Raw genomic sequence first — 20,820 nt, forward strand, 5'->3', positions numbered from 1 at the left:
AAAAAATTATGTTTAATATAATAGGTATATATAATATGTTTAATTTATAAAAAAAAAATAATAATTGTAAAATTTACGTAAAAATAAATATATTTATGAAAATATATTTAAAAAAGGAATTAATATATAATATAAAAATTTAAACGATAAAATTTTAAATAAAAATTATAAAAATAATTATAATTAATAATTAAAAATTAAGTTTAATTAATTATGGTATTTTAAAATATGTTTTAAATTGTTATTAATTTTTAAACTGTTATTTTTTATAAATTTTTTATGTAAATTTATTTAAAGTGTAATGTGTGTTAAAACGGTAAAGTTAAAAAAAAAAAAAATTTTTAATTATGTGTATTAAAATCTGGTAAATTGTATTTAATGTAAGCTGTTTAAAAAAGTGTATGGGTTAAGTTAAAAATAAATTAATTAATAAGGTTTAATTTTTAAAATTATTAAAAAATTTAAAGTTTATATATAAAAAAGATTTTTTTTTATTTTTTAAATATTATGGTTAAGTAAAAATTTATTTAATAATTAATTTATAAAGTTAAATAAAAAAAAATTATTTAAAAAGTTATAAAATGATTAATATATAAAGAGAAATATTATAAAAAAAATTTTAATGTAAAAAAAAAAAAATTTTTAAATTATATGTAAACGTATGTATATAAAATTAATAAATATAAACGATTTGTTAAATGTAAAATAAAAATAATAATTAAAAGTAATTAATAATAAAAAATTAATATTAAAGAAATATATATATTAATATTAATAATTAAATTATTTTAAATTTTTATGGTTATAATAATATATTTTAATTTAAAGTTAAAGTAATTTAATATAATTAATATATTTATTAATGTTAAAGTAAAAAAAAATGTATTTATAAAAATGTTATTTAAATATAAAAAATTTAAAATAATATTTAAAATAAAAAAAGTAATTTATGGTATAAAAGATTTTTTAAATTTATAATATAATAAATTTATAAATAAGTTAAAATAATTAAGTTTTTAAATAATTTTATATAAATTGTATATTTATTGTAAAAATAAAATATTGTTATTTTTTTATATAAATAATTTAATTTTAATATATAAAAAAGAAAAAAAATTAATAATATAAATAATAATTAATTAATTAAAAAAATATTATGGTATTATTAAAAAAAAGATTTTTAATAATATTTAAGTATTGTTATTTTAAAAGATTATATAAAATAATTAATATGGTTATTTTAATTTAATTATTTTAATAAAATTAATAATTTATTTAAAAAAAAATATAAAATAAGTTTTATTATATTTTATAATTAAAGAAAAATTATTGTTATATAAAAAAAAGGTAATATTAAAATTTATATATTTATATTAAAAAAAAATTGGTTTAATATTATATATTATAATAATTATTAAATTAAATATAATTTTTATATGTTTTTAATTAATACGGTTTTTATTAAATTTAAAATTAAAATATTATAAAATAACGAATAAAGTTATTAAATATTTATATTATATTAAAATATTAAAATTTTAATTAAAAAAAAATGATAAATTTAAAGTGGTAAATAACGTTTTATTTATTAATAATATAATAAATTATAAAAGTTTTTAAATATATATAATAAAATTATTTAACGGAGTTATTAAATGGTAAATAAATAAATAAAATATAATTATTATATTAATTATAAAAATAAAATTATTAATTTTATTATAAATAATAAAAGAAATTATATTTATTTTTAAATTTATTAAAAAATTAAAAATATTTTTAAATGATTTTACGATTATTATATAATATAATAATTATTAAATTATTTAATTAATTTAAAAAAATATTAATAAATTATAAATTAAATTAAAATATATAAATATTTATAATTATTAATTATGTTAAAAAATATATAAAAGTATAATATATATAAAATATATATTATTAAAAAATATAATTATAAATGGTTTTATTAAAATATTTATAAATATATTTTTTATAAAATTTAAAAAGTAAATGAAATTAGTAAATGTTAAAAATAAATTGGAAAAAAAAGTTTTAAAAAATTTAACTGATAAAATTAAGTAAGCTTTTTAAGATTTTATAAATTTATTTAATGGTAACGTTTAAAAAAGTGTGTAAAATGTATTTTAATATATTTTAACACGTAATTATTTATTACATGTTATTTAAATATTTAAATTTATTTTAAGTATTTATAAAAAAAAAATAATAATATTTTATTTTTTTTAATTAATTTAATAAATTAATTTATTTAATAATAATTTTAAAGTAAAATGTAAACTCCATTTATCATTAATACATTTGCCATTTACATAAACCGTGATATGTAATATGTTAAACAATTAATATACACGATTAATGTAATATTAATGTAATTATTAATGATTTTATTATGTAATATTGTAATTATGTTATAAAAGTGTAAAATCGTGAAAACGCATAAAACGCAAGTAATTACAAAAAAATTAAAGATTTTAAGTTATATGATAGTGTTAATTAATTTAATATACCTTTTTAAATGTAACCGTAAAGTTAATTTAATTTAAATAACCTTATTTTTCAAGTTATTAATAACTTGATTTTAATTTATTAAATGCTTTTTTAAGTTTTTAATAATTATTTAATGTATATTTTTTATTTTAAAGTTATTTTTTTATTAAAATTTCGTAATATTTGTATTTATAATCGTTTTATAAATTTTGTTAATTTTAATTAATTTAAATTTTCTCGTATAATTTTTATAATAAAACCTTTTAATTACCCATTTTTAATCATATTTTTTAAATTAACGTAATTTAATTATATATAACTTTTTTAATTTATTATTATAATTTATAATTTTTATATATATAAGTTTTTAGTTTTTTAATAATCTTTTAAATTAATTGAAATTTTAAATTAATTTAAGTTTTAAATCGACAAAAGTTTTAAATTAACCGTGTGGTATATGTAAAAATGGCCTTTTTTAACTTTTTATGCTTTTTAATAACTTTAATATATATGTTTAAAAGGTTTTTTAATTGTAAGATTATCGGTAATTAAAACCTTGTTAATAGTTTTAAATAAAGTTTAATTAATAACTTTAAATGAAATATAATTAATAATTTTAAATAAAGTTTTTTTAATAAACATAAATAAAACTTTATTAATAACCTTAAATAAAGTTTTGTTAAAAGCTTTAAATAAAATATTTTATAATATTATAAAATATTATTAATTAATATATAACACTTTATTAATAATTTTAAATAAACCTTGTTAAAAACCTTAAATAAAATATTATTAAAAAGTTTAAATAAAGTTTTAATAATAATTTTAAATAAAGTTTTATTAATAAGTTTAAATAAAGTTTTATAACCTTAAATAAATCATTGTTTTGTAATATTTTAAACTAAAGTTATTATTAAATTTTTAACGATTTTAAGGTTACGTAAACGATATTAAAACGTGTAATTACCGTTACGTATTTAATAAATTTAAAGATTTTATTAATAATTAAAATTATCTTAATATTGTTATTATAAAAACTTATATTAAAAATTTTAAAAGTTAATAATCTTGTTAATTTAACGGATTAATTTAACCAAATTAACCGCTTTTTTTATAGTTTTTAATTTTAATATTTAAAAATTATAATTTATTATTTAATTCTTATAATTTTAAATATATACTTAATATTTTATTAATCGTAAATATATATAATTTTTAAATAACTAGTTTAAATCTTAAATTTATTAATATTATTATATACTTTTATTATTAAATTAATATAACTTTTTTAAGTTTAATTTTAATATTATTATAAGTTTTATTTTAAATTATTTTACTTTTAAATAACCAAATTTTATTAAAATAATTTATAAAATAATTAAATTTTTGTTATTTTAACAATTATTTAATTTATACATCTTTTTAAAAACATTTTTATTTTACATAAAATTTTAATATTAAATAAAGTGTTAAAATTGTTTAACGTTTTAATATATATTGTTATTATAAATAAAGTTATTAATAATAATAAATTTTTAAAATTAACTAAATAAAAACAAATTATAATCGTATAAAAATAATCAATTTTTAATAATATAATTATTACTTCACTTTTTTTTTACATTATTTGTTTACAATTTTAAATTTAACTTTAACACGTCCGTATTTTCGGTTTTCCCAAACTTAATAATTTTCGGTTAAAAATTTTAAATAAATTTAATAATCCGGTATTACTTAATATCTTGCAATTTCTCTTTTAACCTTTTAAAATTCCCGTATATAAAATTATTTTCGTTAAAAATAACGTATATATATATATAAAATTTAAATTTTATAAATATACGTTAATATATAACTTATTAAATAATTTATAAATTAAATAATAAAATAATTTAATAAATAAATTAATATATAATTTAATAATTATATAATTAAATTATAAAATAATTTAATAAACCTTAAAATATAATTTTATAATTTACCATAATAAAATATAAAAAAACGGTTATATTATATACGCCAATTATATATATATTAAAATATATAATTATATAAAATAAAAAATAACTTTATTAAATTGTATAAAAATGTTTTATTAAACTGTAAAAATAAAATAATTAACATATATTATCTTTAATTTTCACCTTTTAAACATTTAACAACATCGTTTTATATTTAAATATAATTTATTAAAAGTTTTAATTTTATATATTACTTTTTTAAAAAAGTTTAATTTAAGTAAATAATTTATTAAATAAATTATTAAACAAATTATTATATAAATTAATAAAAGTTATTATATATATCGTTATATTAATTGTTAAAAATTATCCCGTTTAATAATCCGTAAATAATATTAAATATTAAAAAACTTATTAATTTATTATAATATACCTTAAAAGCGTTTATTATGTTTGGCAGTTTTATAAACCATATATTTAAAATATTATAACATATGTAAAAAATAACTTTAAAAGTTTTTTAAACATTTTTAAAAACGAATTAATTGTAAAAATTAACACATTTATTAATAATAATACCGTTTAATACTTTAAATAAATATAAAATAAATAAATAAATTTATTACTTTACATTTTATTTGGTTAAATATAAAAAATTTACTTTTATTAATATTATTATTAATTATTAATTAATTTAAAATAAAATTTAAAATAAAATTTAAAATAAAAATTTAATTAAATTTTTTAAAATTAATTTAATTTTAATAACTTATAACTTAATAATAAATTTTATTTAAATATAATAATATAAATAATAAATAATATTTTTAATAATAATATAAATAAAAAATATTATTTTTTTAATAATTTTATTAATAAAATAAATAACTTTTAATAATAATATTATTAAATTTATTATTACTTTATACATATTATAATTAAATGACACCGTTTTAATTTAAATTAAATTTATAAACATATAAAACTTTTAATTATTAAACAATTAATACGCATAATTAATACAATATTAATATAATTACTAATAATTTTATTATATAATATTATAACTATATTATAAAAGTGTAAAATCGTGAAAACACGTGGAACGCAAGTAATTATAGGGAAATCAGAGATTTCAGGTCACATGACAGTGCTGACTAATCTGATATGATATTACATTACCCTTTCACCGCGCAACGGGGACACCTCGACATGCAAATAATTCATAATTCGTTATGAAAGCAACGAGATATTCTACTTCCCGACAAAAGGCTTGTCAGCCATGCTCTACTGCAAAGGCAAAATGTGATCGCAAGGCGGGATGTTGTGCTAGATGCGCCTTACGAGGTCTATCCTGTTCTTATCCGCAGACCTTACTTTCTAGAGCCTCCTCACGGGACGTAGGCGACAATACAGGCGTCAATACAGGCGACAGCACTGAATCTGGTTTATACAACTCCATTTCCGACCCCAGCATTCTATCCGCAGCAAGCTCCGGGCCTGAGATATCAACTAGACCGGACCCTCAGAGTCCAACTTCTCAGAGTCTGGCTGTTGGGTTGACGCAGGCATCTGGTAGCATGAGCCCAACTAATACTTCCTCGGCTACATTCGTTACAAGCTATACCCCGGACGAGTCGATATTAAACATCACCGGCCGTGCATCTGGGAGTTCCGAAGTACTTGACTTTTCAAGCCTGGAACTATTCAGCCCTATTGATGTAGATGGTATTAGCAATCGTTGGCTGAACACCTATATTCCCATTCCCGGCCAAAAGGTTAAAGAATATCCTGCTTCCATTACGGCTTTTATCTATAGACTTCTTAAGTCTTATGCAACCGTTGCCATACGCGGACGCGGTGTGCCCCCATTTGTACACCCTTCCCAAATTTCGGTCGCGTCGACAAGGCCGCCGCTTTCTACCTGCTTAAGTTTGGTTCGCATCTGCGAGAATCCATTGCCAGGCAGTGAGAGTGTTGCCGCCGATGTATTACAACGGGAGATGAACAATCTTTATGAGCAGCAGGGTGCATACGACGATTTCACTCTATTAGCGGCTTTCCAGGCATATCTGATCTACTCCATGGTCTTGTTCTTCAAGCTTAACCAAGTTTCAGGCCCCTTCCTTCGACAAGCGATGATGAATCTCCAAGAGCTTGCGTGTTCGAGTAGCCGGAACGGGCTTATGTGCATAGCCGAAGAACAGCGTGCTCGACCGCGATGGGAAGCTTGGATTGTAGTCGAGGCAAAGCGGCGGGCATTGTTCACGATGTACCTTTTCGACAGTGTTCTTTCCACACAAGACGGTCTTCAGACCTTTCTCGGCACTGAACTGCGAGGACTACCCGCCTCAGCAGACAAATCTTTATGGAGGGCACAGATTCGACGCGACTGGGAAACAGCATATAACATATACTTAGCAGATTGGCCAGAGGAAACCTTTCGTATTGACGAACTCTGGCCGATTCCTGCAGGGCTAGACGAGCCTGGTCTTCTCGAGAGACGCAATAGAGTAGACCGCTGGCTAGAAAATGTCGACGAATTTGGCACAATGCTCTATGCAGTAACTAGTTGCACACACGGCGGTTGACCTTACTATTACTACCTAATCTGCATATATCCTATATCCAATGTCACGATCTTGGTCGATCATAGGAACGTAAGAAGACAGCCTAACTAAGATTGCTCCAATCCCCCCAAAGCCTCGTCGATGGAAATTACCCGCAAGTTCATTCTCGGCAAAAGGCTCCCTAGCACGACCTGAGAGTATTTTTGATACTGGTCCAGCGGCAGTTCTAACACATTATCCGAGATAACATAAATATTATAATCCAGGTCAAACAATCGATAAACCGTGCTCATTACGACCCCAGAGAGGCTCAAACCAGACTATAGAAGTTCTTGTTAACCCGCGTGAGAAAAAAAAAAAAAAGAGGAAGAAAGGCCTAGGTCACATACTATGACGACGGTGTCAATATTTCGTGCCTTCAAAATCTGCTCTAGGCTATTTCCTGAGCCGGCATACCACCTTGTTTTCTGAAGTACGACGTCTTTGCTATCGACCTCAAAATTGGATGCTATCTGCACTGCAGAAGATCCAGCGGCGAAGGAACCGAAGTCTCGGATGAGCTTACCGAATGAAGCGTCTTGTGCTAGCTCGGGCTCTCCTGGTTTAAAGAAGAGAGTCGTAAGGATGGTCGGGGGGCGCAGGTCTTTTTTGTGAACAGCGTCATTCCAACGCGCACAGCTAGAAATAAATGCCCGTCCTTCGGTGGTATTTTTAACGGCATCTATGAGAACCGTCATCAAGTCAAGGTTGAGTACAGCGTAATTCTTGCCGAAGTTCAAAACACCCTCGGGAGAATGTTGGTCAGGCGCCATTGTTAAAGATGGCTGTAGGTCCCAGGGACAGTCGACTGAATAACGACAAAAGCAGCATATCCTCTATCGATACTCACCTACCGCATCTAATTGTCGATCGTATTATTCGCTTCGGATCCGGGGGCTGCCCAGCTCAAGTCCGGGGGACCGGCGGAGTTTCGGATGGAGTGAGCTATGATTGGTTGTTAATCCGGCTCTAAAGTCTCAACTCCATACACTGCCGGTGCTCAACTCCGCTCGGAATTGGATATATGAAAGACATTCCAATCTGTGGCCACTAACATCTCACCACTACAATTGGAACTCCGAGTAGTAAGAACGGCAATAGATCATGGCATCTGAAGAACGGCAGGAAGTGTTACTAAATACGCCACCGGCATCACCACCCCCGGAGGAGCCATATAGCATCTTCGACAAGCAGCAGAAAGCTCTAATCGTGCTTGTTGTTTCGACCGCAGCAACCTGTAAGTGAACGATCAATAACACTATTATGATCTTGAACAGCTCACACGAACCAGTTTCCGGGTTTGCGTCAAATATCTATTTTCCCGCACTTCCTACCATTGCCCATGACCTGAAAATTTCGATAGAGCTTGTCAACCTTACAGTAACGTCATATCTTATTTTCCAAGGTTTAGCGCCCAGCCTCTGGGGCCCCATCTCAGACGTCAAGGGGCGCAAAATTGCATACGTCTTTACTTTTCTGGTGTTTCTAGGCGCATGTATCGGCTTAGCAGTGACGAAGAGCTACGCGACTCTTATAGTGCTAAGATGTTTGCAAAGTACCGGCAGCGCAAGCACTATTGCGATAGGATCCGGTGTGATTGGTGATATTACCACTCGCGCTGAACGCGGTGGCTTCATGGGAATTTTTCAGGCCGGGTTGCTCGTTCCCGTTGCAGTCGGACCAGTCATTGGAGGCGCTCTGGCAGGATCGTTAGGATGGAGATCAATCTTCGTGTTTCTGGCAATCTACAGTGGTATCTTCCTAATACTGTTGACCGTTCTTCTTCCTGAAACACTGAGGTCGATTGTTGCAAACGGTAGCAGGAAGCCGTCGAACCCAATTGCTACATATCCCTTACGAATTTACCAAAAACTCACCAAAGTAAGATGGAATCCAGAAGCAGCTTCGTCAGAGCCTGCAGCAAGAAAGCATATCGATGTCACGGGGCCATTACGCATTCTCATCAGTAAACATGCAGCGCCCATTATCATATACCTTGCCATCTACTACGCTGTTTGGCAGATGAGCATCACCGCTATGTCATCTCTCTTTCAAGATCGCTACGACCTAGGTGAGACCCAGATCGGCCTGACGTTTATTGCAAATGGGGCGGGGTCTATGATCGGAACGCTTGTCACGGGCAAGATTCTGGACACTGATTATCGTCGAGTCAAGGCTCAATACGAAGTTCAAACTGATTCTGAAACAGGCGATGGACAAATAAGATCTACGGCATATATAGAAGACCACTTCCCTCTTGAAAAGGCTCGCCTCCGACTCATACCTGTCTTCTCCCTAGCTCAGTGTCTGTCCATCGTTCTCTTTGGCTGGACCATTCAGTATCCCGATCGCGTCCATATCGCTGTCCCCATCGTTTCCACTTTCATCACTGGCTGGACTGCCGTATCTACGCAGTCTGTGGTTATGACTTACCTCGTCGACATCTTCTCCGACCGTAGCGCCGCTGCTAGCGCAAGTTTGAACCTCGCCAGGTGCTTATTCGCGGCCGGTGGGACAAGCTTTATAATGCCCATGGTAAACGGCATTGGTGTCGGTTTGGCGTTTACGATATGTGCTATCGTTCAAGTTGTTGCGCTATCGGGCGTGGCCATCCAGTGGAAATTCGCCGCTTCATGGAGACAGAAGAAAGATGAGACGAGATGAGGGTGAACTTTAGAAAAGACATGAGGGTAGAGTTTCTATCATAGCTCGAGGTCGTTAGAATACAGTACAAAGTATTGCTAGCTAGACGTTGTAAGCGACGATGGTTTATGCCATAGTCTATGTTGAATCAACGCCCTCTGCCCTCGTAGTCCGTACTCCCTTTGGCGTCTTTGTATTAATATAACGTCTCGCGTACAATATGTTGTCTCTCTCATTCATCCACCGTCTCTTGCTTTCCCCTATCTTCTTTCGGTCATTTCCCGCTTGACCCTTCCTATCCTCCCATATGAACCATAGGCGAGTATTCTACCCACTTGCTTAACCAAGCAAATGTCGAAAGTGCCTGCAAGGTTGCGTCGCGTCTTCCTCTCCCAGTATTAGGATTCTAGACATTCCGACTTATCAGGCTTTGCCGTACTTTCACCCACATTTGCCAGCGGCAAAACCCGCACGGCTCAGCCGCAATCCTAGCCCGCCTCTCTTGATGCAGGCCGCCGGAGCATTTGCTGTAGGGTACGGTGAAGTTGCTTATCGCGCGACCAGCATCCATGGCTTCTTTGCAAGCCCGTTGGTAGATGGCTTGACCAGTCAAAATCCTCCAGCACGAGGGACAAGTTGCATAGAGAATTAAGTCTGTGCACATCTTGTCTAATGTTGGAGGTTCATGCAATAACTTTGATAGTCCAGTCCGATGTCACAATGGGTGACAACATTAACCAGAGTGTGTACTGCTGAACTTTTGCTCTATCCGTATCCGGATCTCGATACGGGAGAGCCTCTATTCGATATGTAGAAAGTTAAGAAAGGCGTAATTGTTCTATTTTAGTCGTGCTCGCTAACCTCAAGACCTTGCAAGGGCGAACATTGGAGGAGGGGAACGTATTATGTGATATGAAGAACATGCCTTAGAACTAGATAAGGCCAATTTTCACCAAGACATAATTGTAAAAGGATAGTATGAGAAGATGGTAGATGAGTTGATAATTGGCCTCGAGTATCCGACGGATTTGGCGGGATAAAGAAAATACAGAAACAGAAAAATCAGGAAGCAAACAAACCTGGAATTGTATTGTGTTACCTATCGAACCGCCACGAATCACCGCAGCAGCACTGTCGACGATAGGTGCGTATATGATGTTAATGCACCATTGTCTGAAATGAAACTGTCTATAGACATCATACCATCTTATTCCTACGTTCCATCGGAAATAAGTAGATCGAGTTTTGTCACAAACGGTCTTGATAGAAGTCAGGGCTACGCACACTTGATTCTTGAACAGTCCTAACTCCGGATAATCGCTAATGTCGATGCTGTTCAATATGCAAAAACATATATACACATACCTGAAATTCTTTGGTCAGTGGCCTACGGCGACGTAGATATTATCATAGACGGTAGCAAGCCAGCCCTCGGCGGGTCCGGCCCTTGCCACGATCCCCAGGCCCCCAGCAGCCCAAAGCGCCGCAAGTGCGACGGAGACGGCCTGGATACCCCACCAAGCGCGCCGTCGCCTCTTTCGTAGCTGCTTATCAAAAGTTATCTTCTTCCAGTTGGCAGGCGGCGTGAGATTTAACCACTTAGCCCAGCCCCAAACCATATGACCTACTCCGACGGATATTAGTAGCGAATATGCTATCCAGGGCGGTAGCGGGTGTCGAGCGAAGCCATGTGATACAAATCGCAGCCCAATGTTGGAGCTATCACCATCAACGACGAGAGGTAAGATACGGTTCATGCCTACGTGCGAGGCAAGAAGTCCAACGAAGATATACCCAGAAACCGAAATATAAGTCAAGGGCGGCCATATCTTAATACTGTGCTTCTGGTTGGGTGACTTTGAGTGATGTAAAGCCCACATACCCGGGGTCTCGCCGCCGTACCGCTTTAGGTTTTGGCGTCGGCGCAGTAGGCGTATGGCAATACCTGATGTGACGTGGGCAACGACGGGGAGGGCGACCAGTAGAGGCTCGGTGAAAGGGGTCTGATAGAGCTCACGAGCCATGAGAAGAAAGGGTTCGGAGTAGGGAACAGATTGGTAAACCAGAGGGAACACGGCGGTGTTGGCAAGATGGAGGCCGGCGAAGAAGGAAAATGTATAGGAAGAATAGCGTTGGATTCGTGATACTGGAGGTGTATATTTATGGTTAGTAAAGCTTTCGATCCTATTGGTCCGAGTAAAAGAATTGAAATCTTGAAATCTTGAAATCTTGAAATCTTGAAATCTTGAAATCGTACAATAATATATCGGGCCATGACCGCTGCCGCTGAGACCTAAGGTAGAAGTTGAGCTGGCCGGTGTATGTCTCGTACTATAACTCGAAGACTCTTGATCTTCCTCAGGTAGAGGTGGAAGATCTTTTTCATAGAGGGACGCATTGTCTATAGGCGAAGGATCCAGATGGAGCAGAGATATTAACGTCTCTTGCGAAGCCTTTGGATTTAAGGTACGATGATCGGACGCCATGAGTGGTTGAACTTCATTCCTTGCAGTCGCGATCTTTACTGTTAAAAGTATTAGGTACCTCGGTATTTCGAATTTGGGAGCTGATGTTGGAATTGGAGTTTGTATTTGTAGAGATTTTTTGAGTTGTTCGTTGTGGCCCAAAAAAAGACTTGATACCTTATTATTAGTCGTGCAGGTGGGCGAATGAGAAGGTGCTTGGGCTTAGGTACCTAAAGTTTAGGTACCTAACACATGCTATACATCATGTATGGCATCTGCCCCGCGATAGCTTGCTTTAGGTACATTACCTACCTACATAGGTACCTACATACCTCCTGGTAGTAAAGCTTGGAGCTTGCTCAACTTCTAAACTTCCCATCTACATCTTTATACACAACCAACCACAATACATGCCACCATGCCTCCTGTGAGTATGCTATTCTAGCTTCATATCTAACATCGTAACTCGCAGCCAGATAACTTACAGTTCGAAATATATAGCGACATCAGACTCTCCCGCCAGCGCAGACCTCCTCAGCGCGCGCCGCCCTACAGTCCTTCTACTGCGAGCTCTGTTCTAAAGGTTACTCGCGCATGAACGACTATGAAGCTCACCTGGGGAGTTATGACCATAGCCACCGTCAGCGCATGAAAGATATGAAGCAGATGGTTAAGGATCCGACGGCGGGGGCACGCGCGAGAAAAGCCGAAGCTAAAGCAGACGGTCTCATCAGCATCAAGCTCGGCGGCGATTCTAATCCGATCGGAACTGGCGGTAGCGGTGGCGGCGGTGGTGGATTTAAGAAGGGAGGCTTCAAAAAGTCTGGTTTTAAGAGCGCCTTCACGCCTATCGGTGGAACGGCGGACGACGAGAATATCAAGACAAAAGAACCGGATACGAATATGAGTGCCAATAAAGACGAGAAAGCTATACCAAAAGATTTAAGTGCCGAAAGCGATACGGAAGACGAAGGATACGAGGTTTATGATCCACGGCTCCCTACGGATTGACGCGCTGCCAGGCAGATTGATACTTAGATTGATATTTAGAATGAGGTATAGCATCGCTACTGGCATCTACAGCGACGGAGGGTTATTGAAGTCGTAGGACCCGAGATCTACGCGGGACTCGGATCAAAACCCAGCTATGGCACGCCGCGTTATTGCAGGCAGCCACACGAATCCGTCTGAGTAGCTCAGATGCAGCAGAAATACCGATAAAGCCTCCTTAGGTACCATAGGCTTGAGGCTCCAAGGTGATTAGGCAAGCCGCAGCGTAATATTCAGATTCGCGGTAGGTATTAGATTTAAGCTACGCGCGTGTGTGTACATATATTTTATTGGGCACTATTAAATGCCTTGTCTACCTCCCAAAGGACTTTATGCCTACTGCTCTCCGCCATGCTGAACACCTACCAATGGTATCCAAGTCAATATATCTCAGATCGCAATTTTTCCTTGCCTCGCTCCTCCAGGGACCGATGGTAATGAAAACATGCAAAGTCTCGAAAAGAGATGAGGTTCCAAAAATTCCCAACCCGGCCGAAGCCAAGATGGAGTGGTCAGTAAATAGTTTTCAACTAGCAAAAACACGCACTCGGATTGCTCCTCACTGTGACGCGTAAAGCCCGTGCACTAAGATGGGGAAAAAAGAGAAGGAAAATTTCAAAAGCAGCAGGAGGGACAGAATTCTTAAGTATTACGAAAGCGGTGTACGAAATCAGCCAATATTCTGCCGTATGGAGCTACATGTACTAGGTACCCCACCTTTCTTTCTTAAGGTTACCGATTTTTCGTAACTGTACCTTTGTATTTTTGAGTTCCATTGTTCAATTAAGACCAATCAGATACCTTAATGCTTTCTTTTTAGATTTGCTAAATCCATTCACTCTTCACTCTGTCACTCCGGTACATGCACCTACCTGTTTAATCAGGTATCTTCAATATAACAATTCAATACAACTAATAACTAAATAACATTAAAGATTGAAGTTTCTGTCGTAACAAACCTCTAAAAATTGTACTTCCTCCTCGCTTGCTTCTCGATGAGCGAAGGCCAAAGATTGTACAAGTATTGCGCAATCCCATACGGAAACCAGGGCACAACTACATTGCCTCTCACTTCTCTATCCATCGCATCGATGCATCTCTTCGCCACGTAATCTACTTTGAGACCGCGCTGGTTTGGGCCTGCGTTAACGGTCGCTGGGTCTGCATCGACGGCAGAAGCGCGGAAGTTACCTTCGATAGTCGCCGGCAGGATGAAGGTGAAAGTAATCTTCGGATGTTCAATAGCGAGCGATTGGAATAAGAGCAGTGATGAGGCTTTCGTAGCAGCATAAAGTGCCCGTGTCGGTGCTGGTATCACTGCGGCAACCGATGAGGCCAATAGAATGGATGGAGAGGTTGAGGTACGCGTTATCAAGGGGATAAATGTCACCGCCGCAACAAAGGGTCCGTAGACATTTCCCTGAGTGGTTCGAGTAGCAATATCCAAAGCCTTCTGTATGTCGGTACTGTTTGCGTCCTTTTCCTCCCCTGGTTTTACGCTGGCCAAACTCATGACCGGCTGCACAGCAGAGACTCCAGCGCATACGTGAAGGGAATCCAAACCACTCCATTCCGCAATTACTTTCTCCCTTACTCGCACCATATCTTCTACGTTGCTGAAGTCGGCGACAATCCAGAAGCACTTCTCTCCACACTCCTGGGCTAGTTTTGATAGCGGTTCTTCGCGCCGTGCAACAAGGCACACATGAGCACCGCGAGCTGCATACTGCTTAGCCACGGCGCGCCCAAGCCCGCTCGATGCCCCTATAATCAGAACCCGCTCTTCAGTTGGGCAGATGCTACTCTGTCTATTACTAGTAATATTCCGGGCGGCGCGCCAAACGAGGGACAGAGTGGTGGCTAAAATAACTAGTGTTGTTCCTGTCAAGGGAGCAGATTCGAATCGTGATGACCAACCTGACATGCTGGATAATACCTACGATTCGTAGGCAGGTAAACTTCAAGATGTATTAACGTTCGTTGGTCGATCAAACGCCCCAAAAAAAATTAAATACACTCCGAGCTTAAGATCCCAGCTTAAGATCCCAGCTTAAGATCCCAGCTTAAGAGTCCTCTGCTAACGAATCGGCCCGGATCAGATGGGGCGGGGTTCTTGACAGCTGTTTGTCTTATTTACATACATGTAAGTTAGCTGCCTCTTTACCCGTTGCCACCTCCACTTCACCTCGTTCCTCATCTTCAAGCTCCCTTGATGATTCGGGCACTTATACGTAAGACTTGAAAGAGACGAGCAAGAGAATCTACTATCGCCTACCATGTCCCTCCTAGCTATTCCGAACGAGTTGCTACTACAGATAATGAAACATCTTCGAGATTCACGACATGTTCAAGCCCTCCAATCTGTTGCTCGTACCTGCAAGGATCTCCGCGAAGTCGCTGAGATCTACTTATATTCTACTGCCGAGTTTACCACACTATCGTCCCTATATCGCTTTCTGGATGCTGCTACCCATGCCGACGAGCCTAGTCGAAAAGGCTACCTACGAGATCTAAAACTTCTATATTCCACTAATCATTATGACCCTTATTACAATCCGCCTTATCCTCCGGACCTCACCTTATTTCCCAATTTAGAATCATTCGTCTCGGAAAGTCCCGAATGTCAGCCTCGATCCGTCAAAGGGACTCACTGGGGACTTTTCAAGGAGTCTTACATACAAGCATTTACGCAAGCCTCCCTTCTAAACGAATCCCTCGAAACACCAAGGCCTCTTCAAAGCCTCAGATCTCGTAAGTCCCAACGTAATCTCATAGCACATATATATGATGCTTACTTCCCAACGCAGTTACGCTCCATTGGACTGGAACAGAGAGAAGATTTTGGGACATAGCGCCGACGTGTCCAATCTTCTTACTTCCTCGACTACAGTCCTTGGAAATATCCTGTGCCAAGATAGGACAAAAGGAATCAGCTGATTGGGAAGTAGAAAAGCTACAAGATTTTCAACACAAAACTATGCTCAAATCCTTAATCTTTACCGAATGCGTTGTTTCCATTAAAGCTCTACATACCATTCTCTCATTGCCGAAAGCGCTACAGAACCTAACTCTTTGTGAGATGTTTTATCACCGTTGGATGATGGGTGACTCCTTCGCCATCGAGGATACTGATGCATTTAACCACGCTATTAGCCAGCAGGCCGAGAGTCTCGAAAGCCTTCATATCCACCGTTTCAGCCAATATTCACGAGATGGGAAGACTCTAGTCCTCTCGCTTTCCAATTTCCCAGCCCTCTCAAACCTTCAGCTTGGACCTTTTCGTCAAACGCAATTCAAATACATCCTTGATACACCGGTTCCACCGGCTCTAAAATCTCTACGGCTTGATGAGTATGGAATATCAATGTTAGAGAAGGACCGTTCCTGTAAGCTTCTCTCGGGTCTATCGGTCGAGGAGTTGCTAGCAAATTCGGAAACTTCCGGCCTGCCATTCACGCTTGATATTTCACTCCAGCATCTCTCGCCTCTTCTTCGGAGACCACTTTTCAACGGTGACGACGTGCGGCCAAAGATACGAAAACTTATAAACAAACTTGGAGGGCGGTTTCAAGAGCTCCAAAACGCTTCCACTCGCCCTCGCTTAGAAGCGAACCCCGAACCTTCTCCAGCTTGTCAAGCATATTCGCGTTTGCGCATTCTCACCAACAAGCCCCGGAAGAAAATCCCACCATTCCTACACAATGAACCGCTACCCAGATTCGTAGTTCGGTACGATTCGTCTCACCCAGAGCGATTTCTCCATACTCCTTATACTGCTAACCCAATCCCTCCCGATAGAGACTTTAGTAGTGACGACGAGGACATGGATATAGCTTTTCGTGACAACAACTCAGACCTTGATATGCATACCTTTTAAATCCCTAATCATATATACTTTACCGATCGCTACGAAGCTATGTGGCTATGGCTTGGGTAGGATGCATTGCCCGTACTACATTCTCATGATAAAAAGACTGTAGTAGACATTTATTTCCCATCTCAACCAAAATAGGGTCTTGATACATAATGACGATGTATCTAATCGGTCATTAAATCTGATCTGTCCACGTTGGACTTGATTATTTCAGAAGACTTCGGTTAGTTATTTTGAGGGTCGAGGATATAGCATATTTTATTATGCTCGTCGAAGACCGCCCCAAGAGTTTAGTCCTTATGTCTAGAAATAGAACACGTTGTATAGGTGGTTGACTCAGGAGTCTTCGCCTACCTCCTAGTTCACACCTTGAATATCTATACCAAGTATTCTTCTTATTTCTACATAGTCGAAAATACATTTGGGCATGCCGTTACTCCTCGTGTTGGGCACCTACTTTTCCGTCCATAGCAAGTCGACGAACGCACTTGTATCCCCTGAATTTTCGAGCGGGCAGTTTCTCCTCAAACTATGGAAAATATAATTAGTCAAATGCATGACAGACTCAAATATTCGTGTCTTCTACTTACCATTTCGTCGATCTCTTCCAATGTTCGGCCTTTATACCTTGCTGTTAGCAACCGGTTCGTTGATTGATAGGAATCTGGTTTACCTTGGACTTCGGGTAGGAAGAAGTATACCCATACCCCAGCTACGACTGAGCTTGGGAACCAGATATAACCGTATCGCGGGCCCCAGTTTAGAGAATCGGGATTGATAAAATCTATAGGATCCAAGATTAGCTTTTGAACCCCTATACTGGCTTTGGTATGTGCTTTGGAATGCGTATCCAGTAACTTACAAGGAGCTGTGAAGGTAGTAAGCCAGGCGGCAAAGAATGCCACAGCTGCTGCCAACCCAAACGTATAGCTGCGTAGACGCTGTGACGGAAGTTCGCCACCACTCAGCCAGGCATAAGTCGCGACCATTCCCTATAAGTCCATTGTTAGCCTCGATCCTTATCCTGTTTGCTAAATAGTTTCAGGTCTTACATTGTAACTCATCATATAAAGGCATGATAACGCTACAAGAACTTCACCTGTGGCCTTTGCGCCAGGGTTTTGGTCGTATACAACTGCGACGATTAACTGTAGGATGCCACAGATTCCAAGACCACCCATAAGAAGCACGCGACGTCGACCATACCGTACCACGATCAAGGAGTTGAGGACGATGGCAAATAGGCCAATTGCGCTGAGAACGCAACCCATCGCGAATGGGTTGGCTACCTTGGCCATAGTGAAAAAGTATGCCTTGTACGCTGGAGAAAACTGTAAGAAACTTTCAACATGAGCGTTTGGGTGGATGACTTTACAGATGATAAACATAGAACCTGTAGCAGCCTGTAGGGTTACTCCGCAGACGGCAAGAATCGTACGTCTCCTATCTATGGGATTCTTGAACATATCTAACACGCCGACCTGGCTACCCATCTCACGTTCCTTGTCGATGGCCGCCTTTATTTCCGCGACTTCGATGTCGACTTGCGCGCCAGTTGGCCTTAGCCACTTAAGGGATTTGTGCCCATCTTCGATTCGATCTTGCAGAATCAGCCAGCGGGGAGACTCGGGTATAAAGAACAGGCCAACGGTCAAAAAAAGAGGAACAATGTAGATAAGTCCTAAAGGAATCAGATAAGCTGATCGATCAGATCGTGATGCTGTTGCCCAGTCCACGATTGTACCGATTAGTGTGCCCTAGGAGGCTGGGTTAGAACTTGCCAACCATCTAGCGGCGTGTTTGACTTACGAAAGAGGTGCAAAACTGGAACGCGGTCAGGAAGAGCCCGCGATACTTGGCTGGACTACTCTCTTGGATAAATAGTTGAGAGAAAGTCATAAAGTAACCATTCGCTAATCCATTTAGTAGCCGTCCGACATAAAGGGCATTGATATCTGTCGTGGTCATCATTATAATGTTAGAAATAACACAGCCAAGGCAAGCCATCCACAGACAGGTCTTTCGACCAAATTTGGCAGCCACCAAGCCTGCGGTAGCAGAGCTGACGAAGGCGTCAAGTGTCATCAGCGATGTAATTAGTTGTTGCCGCACCGTCGAGATGTTCCAGCCGATTGCTGTATTCGGAGCTGGATGGCCGTAGATCTGTCCAACTGCTGTTAGAATACGCAACACTCAAGCATACCTAAAGTATAATGTTTGGGTTAACGAACCTTGAGGAAACCTGGCATCGCCTGCATACCTCCTATCAAACCGAAGTCAATACCATATTGAAACGGCGATAGGACCATGAGACCGCATGCCACGAAGCACCGCCAATGGGCGCGTATAGTGTCGTCGTCCTTGATTGTCATCTTTACCTTTTCATGGCGTCGCGCATTCTATAAGCTGAGACGAGGTGGTATGTAAGCGGTCGTATTTTTGAGATGAGAGCTACAGCGTCCTATACACCAGACGAGGCGTCGTATTTACGTGTGCATCAGGATGGCAACCCTGCAAGTGCCGAAGGACCTCTGAGATTCCCAAGGACGCCAAGAAGCACTCATCTCGTTAGCTGACCCGTTACCCCATAACCCCAGGTTTGAGGATGGCTAGGGAGGACCGGCAATATGGACGATCTCGTGAGGTTCTCCACACTTTCCAAGTCCCCAATAGAGCGCAACCCGTTAATCTATAACTATTCAGGCTGTTGTGGCACTCGATATTGCTACAAAAGGGTGAGCCCCTACCTTTTCCCTGTAGATAATATGGATGGTCATCAGCAACCCATCGAAAGTTCACTCAGTCAGGACTCCTTCTTCCCCTGGTTCTGTAATAATGGTAAGTTAGGTATTTTCTCTTCTCTTAATCTTCCAAATTTCATTCAAGTGGATTGACAAAGCAATATTATCACATCTACCGATTCAAATGAAACAGTGATTTTGTCTATTCTTGTATTGTCCATATCCACAGCCTTTTGAATAAAATTAGAATCAGGGTTGTTCTGGAGAATCTCTCGATGTTCCGATAGGGACTGAGGGCATCACGAGTCCGAAGTATCCTGGTGTCCCTATTCAGGCCAGAAGGATCATTTGAGCTTGAGGGCACGCTTTATGGGGAACGTCAAATTATGTGCCTGTATTCTCGAATATTTTCTAGATTATTATACTCTCAGGATAGAATGTGACACTGACATGTGCGCATCTGTTATAGGAGCAACAGAAGATGATATAGTTGGTGCCGGTTACGTTGACTCAAGCCCCACGGGAGCTACCTATGATGACCCTTCCGGTGTCCCCTTTCAGGGTACTTACTACCCTCATACTTACCATCTTGTTTTCAATGGTCTAGGTGCCAACGATCCTGGTATGGGCTATTCTGACATCATCCCTCCCAGTACTTTCTATTATCATCATGATCTTGCGTACACACACGATATTGGTTTCAACTATCTATATGGCGAGCCTACATATACAGATCCTTCTACCAACTATCACCGCGACGCTGGCTTTACAAGCGTCAGCCATGCCAATGTTAACACCAATATGAACAAGACAAGCATTGACTGGCTTTAGGAGCGCAACATGAAGATTACATTAGCATACTGGGAAAGGAGCTACGTGAAGATGATAATATCCATACTCTAGTGGTTCATAGGATGTGGCCTTGTTTACTCTACTTCTTCATACCTATCTTTGTATTTAAGG

At 37.0% G+C, this 20,820-nt stretch overlaps 7 protein-coding genes across 7 annotated transcripts; 4 read left to right on the forward strand and 3 right to left on the reverse strand.

The window, feature by feature from the left end:
* Positions 1-5,710: 5,710 nt before the first annotated feature.
* Positions 5,711-9,748, forward strand: F4817DRAFT_362146 (MFS general substrate transporter; the record flags this gene model as incomplete). Its single annotated transcript, XM_049306489.1, has 4 exons — positions 5,711-5,801; positions 6,156-7,039; positions 8,210-8,321; positions 8,376-9,748. The coding sequence occupies 4 exons, from the start codon at positions 5,711-5,713 to the stop codon at positions 9,746-9,748; spliced, it is 2,460 nt and encodes an 819-aa protein (XP_049154282.1).
* A 947-nt stretch (positions 9,749-10,695) lies between these two features.
* Positions 10,696-12,349, reverse strand: F4817DRAFT_292104 (DUF1691-domain-containing protein). Its single transcript, XM_049299689.1, has 3 exons — positions 11,985-12,349; positions 11,093-11,873; positions 10,696-10,986 (listed from the first exon to the last, which is right to left on the reverse strand). The coding sequence occupies exons 1-2, from the start codon at positions 12,211-12,213 to the stop codon at positions 11,107-11,109; spliced, it is 996 nt and encodes a 331-aa protein (XP_049154283.1). The 5' UTR covers positions 12,214-12,349; the 3' UTR covers positions 10,696-10,986; positions 11,093-11,106.
* Positions 12,350-12,496: 147 nt separating this feature from the next.
* F4817DRAFT_352494 (uncharacterized protein) lies at positions 12,497-13,883 on the forward strand. Its single transcript, XM_049305243.1, has 2 exons — positions 12,497-12,619; positions 12,694-13,883. Exons 1-2 carry the CDS (start codon positions 12,611-12,613, stop codon positions 13,201-13,203), a joined length of 519 nt encoding a protein of 172 aa, XP_049154284.1. The 5' UTR covers positions 12,497-12,610; the 3' UTR covers positions 13,204-13,883.
* Positions 13,884-14,203: 320 nt separating this feature from the next.
* On the reverse strand, positions 14,204-15,166 carry F4817DRAFT_320667 (NAD(P)-binding protein; the record flags this gene model as incomplete). The annotated part of the gene is made up of 1 exon (XM_049301207.1): positions 14,204-15,166. The coding sequence occupies one exon, from the start codon at positions 15,164-15,166 to the stop codon at positions 14,204-14,206; it is 963 nt and encodes a 320-aa protein (XP_049154285.1).
* Positions 15,167-15,518: 352 nt separating this feature from the next.
* F4817DRAFT_320668 (uncharacterized protein) lies at positions 15,519-17,119 on the forward strand (the record flags this gene model as incomplete). Its single annotated transcript, XM_049301208.1, has 2 exons — positions 15,519-15,993; positions 16,050-17,119. The coding sequence occupies 2 exons, from the start codon at positions 15,519-15,521 to the stop codon at positions 17,117-17,119; spliced, it is 1,545 nt and encodes a 514-aa protein (XP_049154286.1).
* Positions 17,120-17,549: 430 nt separating this feature from the next.
* Positions 17,550-19,488, reverse strand: F4817DRAFT_362151 (general substrate transporter; the record flags this gene model as incomplete). Its single annotated transcript, XM_049306490.1, has 8 exons — positions 17,550-17,645; positions 17,707-17,735; positions 17,790-17,900; positions 17,979-18,108; positions 18,169-18,437; positions 18,492-18,873; positions 18,926-19,279; positions 19,348-19,488. The coding sequence occupies 8 exons, from the start codon at positions 19,486-19,488 to the stop codon at positions 17,550-17,552; spliced, it is 1,512 nt and encodes a 503-aa protein (XP_049154287.1).
* A 393-nt stretch (positions 19,489-19,881) lies between these two features.
* Positions 19,882-20,798, forward strand: F4817DRAFT_369201 (uncharacterized protein; the record flags this gene model as incomplete). The annotated part of the gene is made up of 2 exons (XM_049307329.1): positions 19,882-19,954; positions 20,327-20,798. 2 exons carry the CDS (start codon positions 19,882-19,884, stop codon positions 20,686-20,688), a joined length of 435 nt encoding a protein of 144 aa, XP_049154288.1. The 3' UTR covers positions 20,689-20,798.
* Between the last annotated feature and the right edge of the window lie 22 nt (positions 20,799-20,820).

Source organism: Daldinia loculata, assembly GCF_022478755.1.
Source record: "Daldinia loculata strain CBS 113971 unplaced genomic scaffold F4817scaffold_85, whole genome shotgun sequence".
In the NCBI taxonomy this organism is placed as follows: domain Eukaryota; kingdom Fungi; phylum Ascomycota; class Sordariomycetes; order Xylariales; family Hypoxylaceae; genus Daldinia; species Daldinia loculata.

Excerpts from the sequence above, each read along its gene's own strand:
- F4817DRAFT_292104 (XM_049299689.1), bottom strand. The coding sequence starts at position 12,213 with ATGGCGTCCGATCATCGTACCTTAAATCCAAAGGCTTCGCAAGAGACG. Across the intron at positions 11,874-11,984 it reads TCATGGCCCGATATATTATT|TATCACGAATCCAACGCTAT; the intron begins GTACGATTTCAA and ends ATACACCTCCAG.